This window comes from Rhinolophus hipposideros (genome assembly GCF_964194185.1).
Source record: "Rhinolophus hipposideros genome assembly, chromosome: 11".
Taxonomy (NCBI): Eukaryota; Metazoa; Chordata; class Mammalia; order Chiroptera; family Rhinolophidae; genus Rhinolophus; species Rhinolophus hipposideros.
The window spans coordinates 22,995,489-23,014,726 of NC_138057.1; the positions used below are offsets into that span (position 1 = coordinate 22,995,489).

At 37.6% G+C, this 19,238-nt stretch overlaps 1 protein-coding gene across 2 annotated transcripts in view; it reads left to right on the forward strand.

Moving 5' to 3' along the window:
• The first annotated feature begins 277 nt into the window (after positions 1 to 277).
• PSIP1 (PC4 and SRSF1 interacting protein 1) overlaps positions 278 to 19,238 on the forward strand; it is a 29,469-nt gene continuing 10,508 nt past the window's right edge. For both annotated transcript variants that reach the window (XM_081066576.1, XM_081066577.1), the window contains exons 1-6: positions 278 to 463; positions 1,013 to 1,236; positions 4,398 to 4,474; positions 14,651 to 14,789; positions 16,963 to 17,067; positions 18,012 to 18,074. In XM_081066576.1, coding sequence (XP_080922702.1) covers positions 1,165 to 1,236; positions 4,398 to 4,474; positions 14,651 to 14,789; positions 16,963 to 17,067; positions 18,012 to 18,074 — 456 coding nt within the window. In that variant the 5' untranslated portion in view covers positions 278 to 463; positions 1,013 to 1,164. The remainder of the gene's footprint in view (positions 464 to 1,012; positions 1,237 to 4,397; positions 4,475 to 14,650; positions 14,790 to 16,962; positions 17,068 to 18,011; positions 18,075 to 19,238) is intronic.

The following is a 19,238-nucleotide window of genomic DNA, read 5'->3' on the forward strand; positions in this document are numbered from 1 at the left end:
CATACAGTACACATACAAAATACACACACGAAGAGCTGCCAGCGGGGCGGGCCGGGCTCCACCACTCCGCAAGCCGCAGGGGGGAGCTGCAGCGATAGTGTCTATTTTCGCAACCCCCTTTCTCCTTCGTATCCGTCTCTCCCTCCATCTGGCTGTAAATATTAGGTAAAAGCGAACTGGAGGCTCTAGGGTCTCCTGTAGTTCTGCTTTGTAGCCACACACCGTACGCGGGTGCTGCGTTGTGCCCCCTTCCTCGGCGAGCAGTTGGTTTCGCCCTAGGGCTAGCGGGCGCCGAGCGGGAGCCGCGCGGGAGCAGCGCAGCGACGGCGGCGGCGGCGGCGGCGGTTGCGATTTGGAGCCGTTGAGACGCCTCTGCGGCAGCTGGTGGCGCAGGTGGCTTGCGTGGACGCGGGCAGAGGCGGCCGGCCCGCCACTGCAACCTCCGCGCCCGCTGCCCCGGCAGGTGAGCGGACGGCGTTGACTCGCCCCGCCCCCCCTCGGTGGCCTCGCTCCTGGCTGTAGCGGGGAAGTGGCTGCGGCCCGCCCGGGAGCCGAGTGGCAGCCTGGGGCTGCAACCACCGGGAAGCAGGTTGGGGGGAGAGAGAGAGGGCGTGGGTGGATGGAGGGAGAACGCTCCCCTTTCTTGGACCATCCTTTTTTCTCTCCTGCAGACCCCCTCCCTCTGGGGGCGTAAGCCCGGGGTAAAAAAGCCAGAGGAAAGATGGGGAGGGAGAAAGGGAATTCGGGGCTGGGAAGCATCTCTGCCGCAGGTGGTGGCGTCCTTTCGGTCGTGGAGCCGTGGACCTGCTGCAGCCTGGAGGTGTAGCTTTGGGGCTGCGGAGGCCGCGCACTCGCGGGGGAGGAGCGGGAGGCGGCTCTCCCCTCACTCTCCCACCCCCACCCCCACCCCTCTCGTCCTCCCCCCCGCGGTCCTCCCCCTCCCCCGCGCCTCCCGTAGGCCCCTCCCTTCGCGTTTCGTGGCTTTAACCGTGCTCCGTGCTCTCGCTCGCAGGCGCGCCGGGACGCCCCCAGGCATCCTCCGGTTGCTGCTGCCCGCGCCCGGAGCCTCGGCTCCCGTTCGTCCGCCCTCATCCCCCCCCCGCCGTCCCTACCGCCGCACCTCCTCCCCGGGCTTCGTACCCCCGGCATCGCCCCTAGCGAAACATGACTCGCGATTTCAAACCTGGAGACCTCATCTTCGCCAAGATGAAAGGTTATCCCCATTGGCCAGCTCGAGTAAGTGATTTTCAGCCTTCGCATGTAGCGGTGCTACCTTCCTCAGAGGCCTCCATCCTGCCCCTTTTCTGAATGTTTTTTTTCTCGTGTCCTTTCTCCCCCTCGCTTTCCCACGTAATGGTAAAAATCCAGGTGTTTCTGCATACTTAGGTCTGTCCCTACGGTTTGTTTTTGACAGTCTCCGGTAGGTTTCCTTAACAAAACGTTTTAATGTGATGCCAGTCAATGTTTCATTGTAGGGGAAAATAATCAAGTATGGATTTTGTTTAAAAATTAATGTAACATTGACATTTTAATGTTGGGTAAAATAGATAGTATCAATGAAACCTGTGCAAACTCTTGGATGTCAAAGAGGTAGAGATAGCTGATTAAATTGGATTTGTAGGTATATTTTTTTCATAGTTCGCAGTTGAGAGGCCTGGATTTGCTTGTTTAATAGATTGAAGACTAGATAGTTATGAAAGTTGTACATTAAGTCAGCGTCAAGGAAAGTCTAGAAAATTTATTTTCACGATTTTATCCGTGAAGTTTGCATTATGACCTTGAAGAAGTTGTTTTACCTCTTCTTTTTGTTTCCAGTGGGCAAAGGGTGTAGAGGCAGATTCCTGGTTGCATGTCTAGTGCTACAGAGAGGTGATTAAGAACTCGGGATTTTTTTGTAACGTTTAGGAATTGTGTCTCTAAATATCTAGCGCCATTTTCAGGAAAAGATCTTTTCATTCGTTTATGGTAGGACTCAGGGTCTAAGATAGTGATGGAACTTTAAAAAAGAAGTTGAGATCCATTAGATTGGTAAGCTCAAAATCCTTAAATATAAACATGTGGTATTCTAACGTTGTAATTCTCACTAATTTATTCTTCATTGAGGAGTGTATTTCTTAAAGATAATTAAAATTATGTTAGCTGGAGGAAATATACCTATTGGGTACAGAGAATCCTGAAGTAAGGTGCTGAGTGCTATCCACATATAAAATGTTCAGTGTTTCTTTACTTTTCCCATCCAGCTCTTTATAGACTCAGGTTTATAGTTTTTCTTCCCCAATGTGGAAAATTTTTTCCCCCAGTCTATCAAGGATACCTTTTTAGTAGAGTCTTAACTGGAACAATCCTTTATCATAATTCTTGTTTGTATATTTGACCCTCTAATATATTTCCTTTATGATAGCCTTTTATTTTAACTCGTGTGCATGCCTTGACTTCGAATAGATTGTAAGGATCTTGAGGGCAGTAAACATAAACTGAATTTCTTTATATCCCCCCACAGTCCTTTAGTACGTAGTCATGCACTTATAAAACACTAGTTCATGTTTAGAGATAGGAAAACTTGGCAGGTTTAAGGCCCTTCCAAGATACTTTTCTGATGGTTTTAGCACCCTTATTTATTTTGAAGTGTTATAAAATCTATATATCTATATATTCTATATATTCTATATATATATATTCTATCTATATATTCAGATTTCTGTGCCACAATGCAGTTAAAAACCAAATGAAAATGTTTTAAAAATTACCTACTTTTCTTCCAAATTATCCTCCCCACATACTTCAGTATGTTAGGTAACTAAGAGTTCGTGCTGATAAAAGCAAAATAAAATGGCCTTAGAAGGGCCAGAGTATTTTCCTTTTTTAACAAGTTCTATATTTAACAAGTTCACTTTTATTGGAATGGGATGTTTGGTCTCTTTCCTTTTCTCCTTATTTCTTAAAATCGATTGAATTTGATTTTGATATATTTTCTGTGTTCAAGAATTATATTCTTCCTTCTAGCCAATCTCACAAATTGTGTCTTTGTCTAGAGAGTTTAGCGTATTTAAGATCTCAGTTGTGAAGGTGACAACCATTGTTCCTGTTTTGATTTTAACATTTTATGTCTAAATATCCCAAACTTGATTAATTTTTAAGTCTTGCACATATCACATAAGTCTGTACTAATCATTTTTAATGTCAACTTTAAAAAATTCCCTAACATTTATTAAATTGTGTAGGTGCTAGACATTTGCACAAACTTTTATAGCTGTTGGCTAACATAAAGAAGCATATGAACTGGGTTGACAGAATATATTCCTTATCTTAAAGCCTCTAAGGATTTTCACAATTCTTGGCACCTTCTCACAAAGTTGAAATGACAGGTGAAGTAGTCGTGGGAGAGGTGAGGAAATTAAAGTCCCTGAGGGTGTTGTGTGGTAATGATTCCACTGATGCCTGAAGTCTTCACACTGCCAACCAGTCAGATCACCCCCATGGTCTTTTCCTCAATATGGTAATGAATGCAGAGGACCCATTAAAGTGGGTCCTCTGATGGTCTGCTCTGTTCTTAACAAACTCAGCTGATTTTTCAATTAAAGTGTCTTTGAAGTAATGAAAGTAAATGTTATTATGAAGTTTAAACAGTAATGAAATAAAAATGTTATCAAATCCTGTCAAGACTACTTCCTGATGGCTTTAACTCTGAGGTCTGCTTTCCCTTTATTGATAAGCGAAAGTAACAAGTATTACAGATATGTTACACATCATAGTACCTGATGTTTTTTCCTTACTTAATTAGAAGGATTGAAAGAAATAAAAAGGAACAACAAGTAACCTCATGTGATTCAGCCATGTAGTTTACACGATCTTTTCAGAATATGTATTTCAGACTGGAAAATACTGCTTTAAGCTTTTGCTAATGTCTATTTTTACATTACTCCACTATTTGCATAGCTTCCCTGCAGAAATAAAATTTCGGATTTTTGAACAGGTGTAGACTTCCTTATCTGAAATGCTTAAGGTCATGTGTTTAAAAATTCAGAGTTAGGGGATTTTAGAAAGGTAATGATGGTACGTAGGGCATATGTTTTGTTCCTGATAGGGCGAGAGTTGGTATGTGATAAACTAACACAGTATTTTTGCAGACAAGCATTTTTATAGTAGAAAAATTAGTAGATAAAAGAAATGATCGAATAGCTTCACTGTCAGACCAGGTTTTGCCACCAAATGAGTTTTCAGAAATGTCTTGGTTTTTAGAATTTGTTGGGTTTAAGAGCTAGGGATAAAGGATTATGGACTGTAATACTGGTCCACTTTATAGCAGATCCCTTTTGGATGTCTTGTTCCCAGTTTGTTCTGTTGTAATGAGGTATGTATGATTTAAAAGATTTTAATTTTTCTGATCTTTCTTTTAGGTAGATGAAGTTCCTGATGGAGCTGTAAAGCCACCCACAAACAAACTACCCATTTTCTTTTTTGGAACTCACGAGACGTAAGTCCTTTTAACTCTAAAGGCAAATGAGAGTTAATTTAACAGGGTCATTGAGCATAAAATGAAAATCAAGTAGAGATCAGTTCAAAGGGAAAATAGTAAAGTAATAGGAAACTTTAAAATCATCTTTGAACTTTGGAAAAAGTCTTTGTCTACCTTTTTGAATGTATTTTTAGGGTAGAAAAATTAGACACTGTGGGCTTAACTTTTATTGGAAGAGATATTTCCTTAATCATAAAAGAAAGATACGTAAGGATCCTCTCAGCAACTAGAATGACTGATAGATAAAAGTATGTTAAGGAAAATTTTAAGTCATGTAGTATTCGTATTTAGTATAAGTGCTTTTTCATAAGGACAACTTCTGGCATCTTATTTTAGGTTTTGTTATATAGTAAGTGATATATTGTGGGAAAGATGAAAAGAAATCTGCATAGTTTCCTCTGTATATTTATATAGTTTTGAGAGCCACTGTGACTGCTCTGCTGCCCCTGGTGGATATGTGGGCAGAGAACCTGATTTGGTGAAACAAATTAATTTTTCAAGAATTGCAACTGAGTATTGTATTATTACTTCTAAGTGCATAGGATTACTCTACGGCCTATCTCATTCATTTGGGAAAATAATATCCTACATACTTTAATAGCCTTACCAGTAGTATATAATCGCTCTGATTTTTGGACTCGAAGTTTAGAGTTTGCAGTAATTTTGGTGAGGTCAACTTGTTTACCTGGGACCAAGAGAAACAAAGCTGTTAGTATTCTAATTATAATTATGTATTCCTAAGAGTCTACAATGGCAACATTGTTTTAATGTTGCTTAGCTACTATATGAACTTGCCTATAATTTCTTTTTACAGTTTCATTGAGATGTAATTTATGTCACGAAGTTCACTTGTTAAAAGTATAATTCAGTGGATTTTAGTATATTTACTTCCATACTGTTTAGCGGTCATTCTCCATTCCCTCCTCCCCAACCCTAGACAACCACTAGTTTACTGTCTGCTTGATTTGCCAATTCTGGACATTTCATGTTAATGATATCATGAAATGTCACATAATTATTTTCTTTAAAATATAGTTTTGTGGGGCCGGCCCACCGGGAGGTTGGAGCGCCATACTCCTAACGCTGAGGTGGCTGGTTTGATTTCCACATGGGCCGGTGAGCTGCGCCCTCTACAGCTACAATTGTGAATAACGGCTCTCCCTGGAGTTGGGCTGCTGTGAGCAGCTGTGAGCTGCCGTGAGTTGCTGTGAGTGGCTGACCAGCAACCGACTGCTTCAGCCAAGGGGAGCGGAGCGCAAGGCTCATAACACCAGCATGGGCCAGGGAGCTGTGTCCTACACAACTAGACTGAGAAACAACGGCTTGAACCGGGGTTGGGGGGGAGGCGGAAAAAGGGGAGAAAAATGGGATTGACCTTCACCATAATTACTCTGAGTTGGGTTTAGGTATATCCTATATATAAGAATTAATTTTGTAAGAAATGGTGAATTTCTCATTTCATGGGATAACCTACCATTTCAAAAACTTCCATAAATGTGTTATGGGAAGGTATCCTAATAGAGTATTTGTGTGCTGTGTATTGGAATAAGTTGTCAGAGTGTGGTACCAGGTCAGACTGCACCAGCATCCCCTGGAAACTTCAATTAGACATGCAAATTCTTAGGTCCTGCCTTTGATCTACTGATCAGAAACTGAGGTGTGAGGACCCAGCAATCTAACAAGCCTTCTAGATGGTTCTGATGCATGTGAAGTTTACTGTATTAGAATAATTCGAGCAGATACATCTTAGAATTTTTGTTTTACAAGTTCAGAATTCTTTAAACTTGATTTTTCTGCAATGTGACAGAATATATGTGTATCTCCTTATCATTTTATAGAACACATAGTTCATTCTTATGTTAAATTTAGATGAATGATCATACCTTCCCCAGCATTTAAAAATGAGGATTTTTACATTGTGTCTGTAAATTTTAAATCATCCACCAGATATCTAAACCTTCATAATCTTTGTTGTTAATAACAAAGCAATGGTATTAAGGGGTTAATGAAGACAATTACTAATATTCAAGAAATTAGAATATATTCAAGGAGTTAGAATGTAACTTTAAAATCAAGCTAATATTACATTTTCATTTCAAAATGCACTTGTAATGTTTTGTGCCTTAGTGTTCTCATCAGTATACCACTGACCTTTGGAAAGGCAGTGCTGCTGTATCTATTGGTCTGGTGACTTAACTTTTTTTGTACTTAAGGTTAGTTTTTAGAAACTACATGTTTGGTGATTTGCTTTTTCTTCCTCAAAAGTTGGGAGGGTGGTTATTTGAACCTTTCAGTTTGGATTTTACATAAATGGGAGTTTATTCTAACAGCCTGTAGTTGAGGTGTAACTAACAGATGTAGTTAGAACATAAAATGGCAACTTAGAAAACTGCTTGTTCACAACTGACTTATAAAGATATGTATTGTGTATTTAGAGCAGAATCCTTGTGTAATTTTCCCCCCTCTTCTACTTTCCCCTGCTCACCACCACTCCCCCCCCCCCTTTCAAGCCATCGTTTCTCAGTCTAGTTGTGTAGGACACGGCTCCCTGGGGTGTTATGAGCCTTGGGGGGCGGGGGGGGGGGGGTGAGGCAGTTGGTCGCCACTTGTCGGTAGGCCGCTGACAACAGCTCATGGCAGTTCTCGCCGGCCGCCTGATGGCTGCTCACGATGGCTGCAGGCCCCTCACATTGGCCACCAGCCACACATGGCAGCACTCGGTCAGCTCACGCCAACCACTGTCTGCTTATCGCAGGCCCAACTCCAGGGAGAGCTGTTGTTCACAATCTTAGCTGTAGAGGGCGCAGCTCACTGGCTCATGTGGGAATTGAACCGGCAACCTCAGGAGCGCGGTGCCCAAACCGCCACCAGGCCGGCCCAACATTTTTATGAAAACATCTGGATTTTCTTAGCGTATTTTGACATTCACAGTAAATTCACCCAGCAATCAAGTTTTGAATATTAGACAATAAAGGTAAACAACCGTGACCATATACTAGTAGCTATGTTAAAACGAACATCTTCAAAGCAGATTCTTAGTAAATGAGACTGACGGGGACCTAGTGCTTTTCTGGAGCCCAAAGTCTTGCCATTCTCTTTGTTTACATGTTAGTCTTTACCCTTCCTCCCACATCTAGTCCAGTGTTGTTCATTTCCTTTAAAGTGCATTCTGATCTGTCCATGCTTCTCCATCTCCTCTGCTACCCACAACTCAAGTCCATACCACACCTACTCTTGCAAATAGTGTTTTAACCCTATCTTGGTCTCCATTTCCATTCTTCATGTATAGTTAAAGTGATACAGATATTCCAGTCAGATCTTGTAATTTCCCTATCCATGAATCATCAGTGGCTCCCTTATTAATATTTCCTACAACCAAAACCCTCAAATTTTGTCCTCAAATGCTGTTTATAAGACCCTATTTGAACTAGGCTATGCTTATTGCTTTTCCACCTCATAGTTTTCCCCTGTTACATAAATATATTTTGTCTCACGTCCTCCGTGCTTGTTTTCCCTTGGGAAATGCCTTTAGACTTTTAAGGTCTAGATTTTAGTTCCCAACCTCCTTTTATTGCGTATTTTCTCTATTGCAATGATGATTGAATTTTTTTTTTTTCTTTTTCCTTCACCCACAAGTGAAGAGCTTGGAGAGCAGGGACCTTGTTTTTCTTGTTTGTTGTCATTTACTTAAGTGCCTGGCACATAGTAGCTGTTAAATAAATATTTGGTGATAGATTGAAGGTTCTATAACCTAGATAAAATTATTTGTTGATTGTGAATTTGCTTTCTATTAACTAACATTTATATAGTGTTTAAGCCAACTGGATCAAAAGGCTTTTTTTTTTTTTTTTAAGTTTTATTTAAGTGTGTTTTTCCAGGACCCATCAGCTCCCAGTCACACAGTTGTTTCAGTCTAGTTGTGGAGGGTGTGACTCACAGTGCTCCATGTGGGGATCCAGCCGGCAGCCTTGTTGCTAAGAGCAGGACTGAGCTAAACAGCTGCCCCCCAGAAAGCTGTTTTTAAATCATGACTGCCATTTACCTGCTATATAACCTTCTGCAAGTTACTTAGCATGGTGTCCTTTTCTTCCTTATATGTAAAATGGAATAATATTCCATTTCAGATTTTGGGGTGCAAATAGGATATTATATGACAAATGCTTATAACAGTGATTGGCATGTATTAAGCACTAAATGTCAGCTATTATTAATTAAAGATAATGTTGCATATTATTTTTTCCAAGATTAATAGAGTTATTAAATTGCTTTATACATGCAGTTAGTTTTGCTAATTACCACCATTGCTAATGGAGGGAATATTTTCACTTAGGCCTATCTATTTCTCTAAAGTTTAGAAAATTTAAATGAAGATGGTTTTGCTGCTTTTATCTCCTTACTGCTCTCACTTTGGATACTCAGTTCTAGGAACTTTAAAACCATGCATCACAGGCTGTTTTAAAACCTGCTTAATGTACAGTTTCAGGAGTGAAGGTGAAGGGAAGTACTGGGGGGGGTGGTTTTTGTTTGTTTGTTTGTTTTTGTATAACCTGTCTATCAGAATGGAATAAAGGAATGAATCACAGGGTCGGATTTTATTTTATTCTGCATTAGTGCTTCCGTATGACTTCTGTACTCTATCCAAAGCTGCGTGTATCGGTGTGGGATTTGTATCGTTTCTCATAAATCTTATATCTCATAACGAGAGGAACTGTTTGTTCATCTCTACTCCAGCAGGTTCGTGGCACATCGTAGATCCATATTCAATTGTCTGTTGAATCACTTTCTATTATAAAGGAATGCACGCTGTTGTAAAATATAAAATCTATTTATAAAAGTGTATTTCATATTTTGTGATTTAATAATGGAGAAAATAACCAGCAAATTAGAATCAGTCTTCTTAAAGAATAGGACTTTCTGTTTGGTAATATTATTTAGCAAGTTAAATGAGTTTTGAGTTTCGTATCTTCAGCTCTGATAAGCTTTCCCATTTTTTATATGTGACTTCTGCTTTGCTTTAAAGGAAGAATTTTGGGTCTGTGGGTAACTGAGCTTTTGTGAGGGATATATGTGTACTTGTGGGTATACACAGTTTTCAAAAAAGTTAATTTAGAGAAATAGCTGCTTTTCTGTGTACTTGTATTCTGTAAAAATGGGGATATACAGGAACACATAGCCTATACGACTATGCCATGTAAGAGACACTTGGAAAAGGAGTAACGTTTCAGAAATATAATTGTAACACTGTTCATGATTTGCTATTTCGGTAGGGTATTTTATATTAGCCTTGATTCTTAGGGCTTTGACATTGGTGTTTGAAGTCTGAGTTTCATATATACCTACCTGTGGAGATGGCATCAGTATTTTATTAGTCGATGATTCAAAGGCTATTATAGTGGATAAAGGAAACCCTGCAACCTTTCTAGGGAATGTACAGAGTTGAGGCTCTGCTGCTTAATAGCTGGATGACCTTGCGTGAGTCAGTTCATCTTTCTCACCGTCAGTTTTCTTATCTTTGCAAAGAGGATTTTGGTAAACCTTAAAGTTCCTTTCAGCTTGGGAATTTGGTGGGTAGCTCATTTTCAATTAATGTGTATCTATTTGTTGTTAACTTTAAAAACAACATAAAGGAGAGTTCTCATTTTTACTCCTGTTTTTTAGATACGTGTTAATTTTTTTGTTATATTGTCTTTGAGATTTGTATGTCATTTTATTTTATTTTTATTTATTTTTTTTATTTTATTTTTGTTGTTGTATGTCATTTTAAAACGGAGTGCTTGGACAAGTGAATCAGCCACAGCCACATAATGTTGTGCCCTTGAGACTAGTGATTGTTGTCTGAAAACTAATCTGGGCCCTGTTCGCCAATCCTGTGGGATTGATTGTATCTCCAAGGAGTATTCTGTGTGTGGTTACTTACTTATTTTATTAAAATGTAATAGACATACACTATTATGTAAGCATTAATATATTCCAATATTACCATCAGAATTTGATACATTTACATATTGCAGTGTGATCACCATAATGTTACACCTCCATCATGTCTCATAATTATTGTTTCCATTTTGTGGTGAGCACATAGGAGGAGTCTTTTTTTATCCATCATGGTTTTTTGTCTCATGAAGGGGCTCTATAGTCTTAAGCAGATCCTTTGACCCACCTGTTCTACTTAGAATTTATGAAGATTGTGCAGTTTCATACAGTTGCATTGTTTTATATTAGGTTGGTGCAAAAGTAATTGCGGTTTTTGCAATTTTTAACCTTTCAAACCGCAATTACTTTTGCACCAATCTAATACATACTTTATAATTGATGTAGAAAATGGTCCAACAATAGACAAATTAATTTTGGGATAGCCATGCAGTGAAATAGAATGCAGCTGTTAAGTAATTGTAGTCATGAAAAGATGTTCATTTTCATTTGAAAAATTATTTCTGGATGAGTATGTATCATACGTTAACATTACCTTTATGTGTATGTACAAGTACACAACTAAAAAGTGGTGAAAAATAGTGGCTATCTATAGTTGGTAAAATGGATCATTTTTTCTTTGCTAGGATGTGGTATTCACTGAAAAAATATTTTAACATCTTTATTGAGATGTAATTCATATGCCAAACAATTCATTTAAAGTGTACAATCCAGTAGACCTCGGTATACCGGATAGTAGGATAGCCGTTTGCACAATTAGGACATTTTCATCACCCCAAACAGAATTCCTGTACCCATTAGCAGATACTCCCCATTTCTCCCCAATTCTCCCTCCTGTCTTGCCCTAGACAATTACTAATCTATTTGCCTTTTTTGGGCATTTCGGGTAAATGGAACTATACAACATGTGGTCTTTAAGGACAGGCTTTTTTCACTTAGCATGTTTCCAAGGTTCATCTATATTGTAGCATGTGATAGTACTTCATTTCTTTCTATTGCCAAATATTGCCTTGTATTGATCTACCATATTTATCCATTCATTAGTTGCTAGACTTTTGGATTGTTTTACTTTTGGCTATTTCAGATAATGCTGCTGTGAACATTTGTGTACGTTTTTATGTAGATACGTTTGCATTTTTGTAGGAGTGGGATTCCTGGGTCCTATGGTAACTCTTATGTTTTATATTTTGAGGAATTGCCAGACTGTTTTCAAATGAGCTGACACCATTTTACATTTTTATCAGCAATGTGTGAGGATTCCATTTTCTCCAGGTCTTTGCCAAGACTTGTTATGGTCTGTCCTTTTTTATTATAGCCAATCCGAGTGGGTGTGAAGGTAGTGTCTTACTGTGGTTTTGATTTACGTTTTACTGACAGCTAATGGTATTGAGCATCTTTTCATGTGTGAATATTTTTTAAACTTTCTATGATAACATGAAGATGTTTTAGAGGAAATGATGCCAACAAAAAACATGGAAGGTATTTCACAACACTGAAGGTAGTGCAAAGGATAAAATGTTGGAAGCTGATCAGACTTAGAAAGGAGTATGACAGTTGACCATGGCACAGAAAATACACTCACTCTGTATCATAGGTTATGTGATCAGAAGGCGGCAAGCACTGTTCAACTGAAACATTTTAAATCTCAATATGTCTAATACTTTAAATTGCAGTCTACTAAGTAAGTTTTAGTTTTACTATTTTCTTGTACACTGTCAGTAATAGAGTGTTTAAAGTTTGACAATATTTAAAGGTATGGAACAATCATAATTTTCCTCGTTGTTTATTAAGATTGCCTTGCATGGTCATTTTTATGGTCTCAGACTGTCATGCAAAGTGAGGACTGCCTGTTTTGAGAAAAGAAAAATCCATGTAAATTTAAGGTGTCAGCTCAGTCTTTTGGGGAGGATCCCGCTGAGCCTGCCAGCATAATAAAGCTGTGTTTTCCCTGAAAAAAAAAAAAAAAATTTAAGGTGTCAAACCTACATGCACTAAATAATATCGTGGTACAATCTTCTTTTGAATAGCTTTCAGGTTTAGAGTCATAATCTAAAAATGCCCCATGTATGAGGATTTAAAACATTTTTCTGTAATTTTATTAAGTATTTAAAGTACCTTCCACTTCTTGAATTTCCTGATGCCAACAATTTTGAGCCCTTTGGGAATTTTGAACTATTAATGAGGGTGCTGTCTGATTTTCTACATTGCTGCTTAGTATTCAACTGTTTCAGGCTTCTTTCCAGCTTCCAAATCTCTGTTGACATTGTCTCTAGTCTTTGGCCTTAGGAGTGGTTTTTGTGGGGTTTTGGGGAGAGAATTTGTGTTAAATCCTTTGTTCTAACTAAAAGTGTATTTTACTTTTGATGGAGGTATAACTCAAGTCATTTACTTAGAATTGGAACTGATTATGTAGGAGGAATTCTTTTACTGTTTCAACTAAATATGTTAATTTTTCTATTTTGAGACAGGGTAGGAATGAATGTTGCCTGCTGAAAGTCTGAATTTCTGGATTAAAAGATAGGATGATTTAAGTGTGCCTTAACTGATGTGCAGTTAAAATACATGGGTCCAATGAGTATTCCTCAATTACAGAATTTAAATAATAAAGCTGACTTGTATATGCATGATTATATTTAAATAGAGCTCTAAGTCTCTTTAATTGAAACTTTATCTTAAAACCTTTTAAAATGTTCTAACTGGAATGTTAATTATAGTCATTAGATCCCCAATTCTTAAAGAATATCAGCAGAAAAGGAATTTGTGAGAAATACTGAATTAGTAATTAATCTTAAATCATAGCACGTTTTATAGGAAATGAGTAGTAAATTGGTTTTTCTCTTTGGAGAATATGTATACGAATATAACAACCATCATAGCAAAAATACTTGTACATACTGTGCATCTACTTATGTAGAGTTGAAAGACTTCTGCAGAACTGACTGACAAAGGGAGATACAAGGGGTCTGTTTTGGAGAAAATATTCTAAATACATATGTATGTATACACATACACAGAGTTGAATCTCTGGTGGATTCCACACGTGTGAATTCGCCTGCTCACTAAAATGTATATGTAATCCCAAATCCATACTTGTGGTGCCTTCGTGGTCATGTCTGTGCAAAGTGTCAGAACGTTTGAGTAACTTCATGCGCATATTCCTAGCTGCGGCTGCACTGGGCAGTGCTGTGCCATCTTATTTTAGCTCTTACACTGTGCACGAGGGTCCTAATTTGCAGTTTATGTAGTGTCATGGTTTTTGCATTTTGTTGGTCATTTTGCTGTTTATAATGACCTTCAAATGTAGTGCTGAAGTGATGTTTAGTGTTCCTGAGTGAAAGTGTGTCACGCTGTCTTCTCACGGAGAAAGTATGTGTTATACAAACTGTTGGCGGTGAGTGCAATGTTAGTGAATTACCAATATATATTAAATAAGGTGTCTTTAAACAGAAACACGTGAAATAGGTTATGTATTGATTGGTTGACAAAAATGTGACCAGAGGCTCACAGGAACCTATGTTGTATTTTGCCTGCAGCATTGGTGTGGTATTCACTAATTCAGTATTTGTGATGGCTTTATAGACGTAATCACCACAAATACAAGAATTGATTATTGTGTGTGTATGTGTGTGTGCATATATGAACAAACCAGTTATAACATCTGATTACCTCATTGAATAAAGTAAAATTCTTGACACATTTATTTTATTATAAAAATTGACTTGTATATATACAGACATAGAACATACACGTATAGTAATACACGTTTTTGACAGTGTTTTATGAATTGTGTAACATACCAATACTTTGAAATAAAATTGTATTTGCAGTGCATTTAAATGTATTGGTTAATGCAATCGTGTCAGTTTTTTTTTTCATTTTTGTGCATTTTTATATTGTAAAATATACATGAAATTTACCATTTTAACCATTTCTGAGGGTACAGTTCAGTGGCATTAAGTGCATTCGCATTAGGCAACTTGTGTGTTTTTAAAAATAGGATTATGGATCTAGGAGCCTGTGAACTTAAAAGTATTTGGAATTAAATACAATTATTTGTGTCTACCCTTTTTGTGTAAGATTTTTAATGCATTTTACATGAACAATTCTTGATAACTGCATCATAGATAGAGTAGAACTATTGAATAACTTCTTATATTCGGGATTGCTTTGCACTCACATTTTTCCCCCCCTCTCCTTTTTTAGTGCTTTTTTAGGCCCAAAGGATATATTTCCTTACTCAGAAAATAAGGAAAAGTACGGAAAACCAAATAAACGAAAAGGCTTTAATGAAGGTTTATGGGAGATAGATAACAATCCGAAAGTGAAATTTTCAAGTCAACAGGTGCGTCATGTTACATAATATTTAGTTTAGTATTATGTATTTGGGGAATAATCACTTCTAACTGTAGGAAAATATTGATTTAAGAGCCTTGTGAGTTTCAGACTAAATTGTTCTCATTTGTGAGGTTGATTGTTTACCTTTCATATCTAGATGAACTGATACAAATATCTGCATGATTAAACATCTCAGAAAACTGTGATATATTCACTTAATTCCTTCTAATTGAGAGTTTAATGCATCATTGAATTTAAAGCCATGTGTACTGTTCTTAAATTCAAGTTTATAACTTGAAGGGTTTGTTTTCTTACTCGTTTTAATTTCTATATCAATAAAATTAGAATGTGATCCTCACATGGGTTGAATTAAATATGTTGCAGAAGTACTTAAAGCACTATGAAAATTGTACTTAATGTTTTTGGTGTCTAGAAGATTAGCCTTGAAAACCCCCTTTTTATTCTGTTTTTGTGTGTCCCGAGCTTTCGTTCATTTTTATTAGACTTGAGATAGTAAGCACTAGGAAGAATATGAGTAAGCCTAAAGAAAGATAGCAACAAACTGAAAATTTTGCAACTTTCTAATTCTAAATCTATTTTTTGAGTTATGTGCCATGCTTTTTCTCATATATGAGAACTTTTCAGATGCTGTTCTATCTGGAACATTTAAATCTTTCATTGATGCTCCCTCCAGCTCTGCATTAGATGGTCCTAAGTGCCTTTGTTACCGTTCAAAACTTACTTGTTACAGTACTCATCATACCACATCATAACTGCTGCTGTACTTGTCCTAACTGCCACAATCTATTAGCTCCGTGAACAAAGGAGTTGTATGTCCTATGTGCCTGGCATTGTTAACGTGTGGGCAGAATAGGTAGTCGCTAAATATTTGTTGCATGAATGTAAGAATGGATGGTTTCCCATCATTACTGCCTCGACTGTGTAAAGGGAGTCTAAAGAGATTGAATTGATTATTTCCTGAAACTACCATCTTATAGCTTCAGTTGAATCCTGTGGTTGTGCCTCCTTCAGAGTCTTTTTCATACACCAGTTGCCAAGCATGGTCACCCTATCCTCTGTTCTTATGTACCTACTGTGTCTCCGAATAGTTTTCACCATATACTTGGAATTTCCCATTTCACAATGAAATTTTGGTAGGTTGTGTACACAAAACCCAACAATGTTTTTGTCTTTAACAAAAGGATGAATGATTGTACTAATGTGATGTACTCTGTTCCTGGCCCAGACACATTCCCAGTGGCACATTCCTAGAGTTTGGGGAAAGCAGTCATGCCCAAACTTTTACAAAACAAGCAAAAAATTGGCCATCATAATTTATAAAAATTTCTATAGTGCTGTAAGTAATTTGGGGGGCATTTTTATATTCTTTTGGTTATAATTTTATAATTTTGTGGTTTGTCAGCATTGCGTTTTTTTTTTTTTTCAAAAGAGGAAATGGGTTTACCGTTTAAAAAACTTGCCAGAGTAAACAGCTAGAAAAGGGGCCCAGTTTAGAATGTAATGCTATCTTGTAGATCTGTGCAGACCCTCACCTACCAATGTGTACTGCGTTGGCTTCTGTTACTCACTTTTTTTGGTCAGTGTTATGAAAGTCTAGAGCCTCTAGATCTAGACTACCTGCTTAAGTACTTTTAAAGTTTAATAATGATTAAAGGGCTCCCACTTAGTACCTGTTAAATTAGAATCACTTAAGTTTGGGTAAAGTCTTTAAAGCTGTGATATATATTCTATCCTGTGCTAAGGCTGTTTGTCTTGAGTACATAGGTAAGCTTCTCACCAGAATCTTTCAGTATTTGAATATAGTGTAGGTCTGTGCTATTCTGAATCAACTTAAACATTCTATCTTGTTGCATATTTGTTGGTTAGAACATTAAGGTAGTATTCTTTGTAACTGTACTTCCATTTCAGCCTCACTATTTTATCCTCTACACTTGTCTACATTCAGCTGTAGGAATACAATCCCTTATAGGACTTTTCTAAAGAAAATAGTAGCATGTAAAACTATTTTAAAATTGTACATATGACAGGTGTCCTGTGGATAGAAATGAGGGTACTTTTCTAATTTTCTTGCAAACAGGCTCTTGATTTTTCATTGGTTAAAAATCTTTTAAGTTGGTGAAATCTTACTTCGTGAAATTAATAGACTCAATTATTCTTAGGCATCAGCTAAACAGTCAAATGCATCATCTGATGTTGAAGTTGAAGAAAAAGAAACTAGTGTTTCAAAGGAAGATACTGACCATGAAGAGAAAGCCAGCAATGAGGTGTGTTTAATTTCTCTTGCATTCTAAACTCATTTTATTGCAAGGAACTATTAAAATGAGTTGATCGTTTGATTGCAAAGTAGAAAGTAATAAAGTAGTTGAGTAATGAATGAGAAAATAATTTTTGCATCTTTAAATGCATGGATGTTTTTATTTGAAGTTAGTTTGCTTTGCAAAATTGGTCCAACTATAGGAGAATGGATTACTGCTAGGAATAATTTCAAAGCAAAGTATTTTGGAGTGGATGTACTGGAAAGGGCATGGAACTGAATTTTTAAAAACCTAGATTTATTTCCAACTCTGTATTTGCTGATTGGTGAGTGGGGAGACTCACTTAGCTCTTCTAGGCCTCCTGGAATGGTTGTGAGGTGATCTCCCAAGCCCCAGCCACCTCTTATAATTCAGGACTCAACTGTACAAAAGTGGTTTCCCAAATTGAAATATATAAACTTCGTGGTATAGCAGCAAGTGTGACTTTTATATTTGATCTGACAGAGGAAAGCCTTTTCTTTTTATGAAGATACTGGGGCTATTTCACCTTATAACGATAATGTTAAGACTTTATTTTTACATTGGGGAATATTGGGGAACAGTGTGTCTTTCTCCAGGGCCCATCAGCTCCAAGTCGTCGTCCTTCAATCTGGTTGTGAAGGGCGCAGCTCAGCTCCAAGTCCAGTCGCCATTTTAAATCTTTAGTTGCAGGGGGCGCAACCCACCATCCCATGCGGGAATTGAACCGGCAACCTTGTTGAGAGTTCGCGCTCTAACCAACTGAGCCATCTGGCTGCCCCATGTTAAGGCTTTTAATGTTTGTAATTTAAAAGGTCAGAGAAGCAAAACAAATTTCCCTAGTTGTAGAGAACCATGCTTGTGACTTCTAGTTTAAGAAATTTTCTTTCAGTCTCGGCATAATTTATTAAATTTTATCTGTATTTTTTTCCTAGGATGTGACTAAAGCAATTGACATAACCACTCCAAAAGCTGCCAGAAGAGGGAGAAAGAGAAAGGTAATTTTACTTTTAACCAAAGGGATCTTAAAATAATTTTTAGGTGGATTAAGGAAAAGTAGAAATATTAAAATCTTACCTTTTAATTTAAATTTGGCCTTTTGTTCTAAACTCTTTAATGTTTTAAAGGGTAGGTTATATTTACTTAATAAAACTACGTGTTTCTTATATAGCACCTTTAAGTTGGATTATAAAGGAAGTAAAATGCACCAATTTTCATTTCTTTCAATGATGCGTCAATTTTATCTGTATGAAATGGATAATTTTATACACACACACTGATAAGTTTGTTGAGAGGATTAAATGAATCAACACATGTAACATTCATAATAAATCCTGGTACATACTTAGTAAGTGGTATATAAGTGTTGTCCATTATTATGTTGATATTATCTACAACATTGTTGCACGAAATGAGACTAAGTGATAGTTTAGGAATAGGAACACTGTATGCTTTTAATTAATGTTTCTTCTTCCCTATATGAAGTTTTATTCATCACATCTTTTTCTGGCCTATTTATGTCTCAGACTGTATGCCAAAGATACAAAGAAAAGAGTTCAGTACCTCATAGGGAGTAAACTAGGAAAACAAATAATTAACAGTGGCATTTTCCCCCCTGTGGAGTATATGTGGAAGGGGCTATAACTGGAAGAAGGTTTTAAAAGGTAGGCAGAATTTTGTCGGGCAGATGGAGAAGAAGGACATGTGAGGCAATTTGAATAGTATATACAGGGGCGTAGAAAAAATTTCATTTCAGGTGTTGCATTTCAGTATTACCAGACCATAAAGTTAACAGGGAAAAGGGGTACAAAAAAATGTCAGTGTTATCCTGAACAGCTTAAACTTAGAGAACTGATGGGAAGCCACGGAATCATTTTAAATTTTAGGTGCCTCCTCTTTTAAAGCAGTGTGAATGATGGGGATTGGATTGGGGTGGTGAGACCAGTTCATTGATTAATTCATTCAGAACTTTTTACTACACTGGCCCAGGCAGAGAATTGAGCAGTGAATAAGGAAGATAAGGTCTTGGTTCTCATTGAACTTATATTTCTGTGGAGACAGACAGTAAATACCTAAGAGAGTGTAAGTGAGGAGTTACAATAGTGACTTGGTAAGTGCATTATGAAAGGCCTTTCTAAGGTGTTAGCATGAGATTGAAAGAA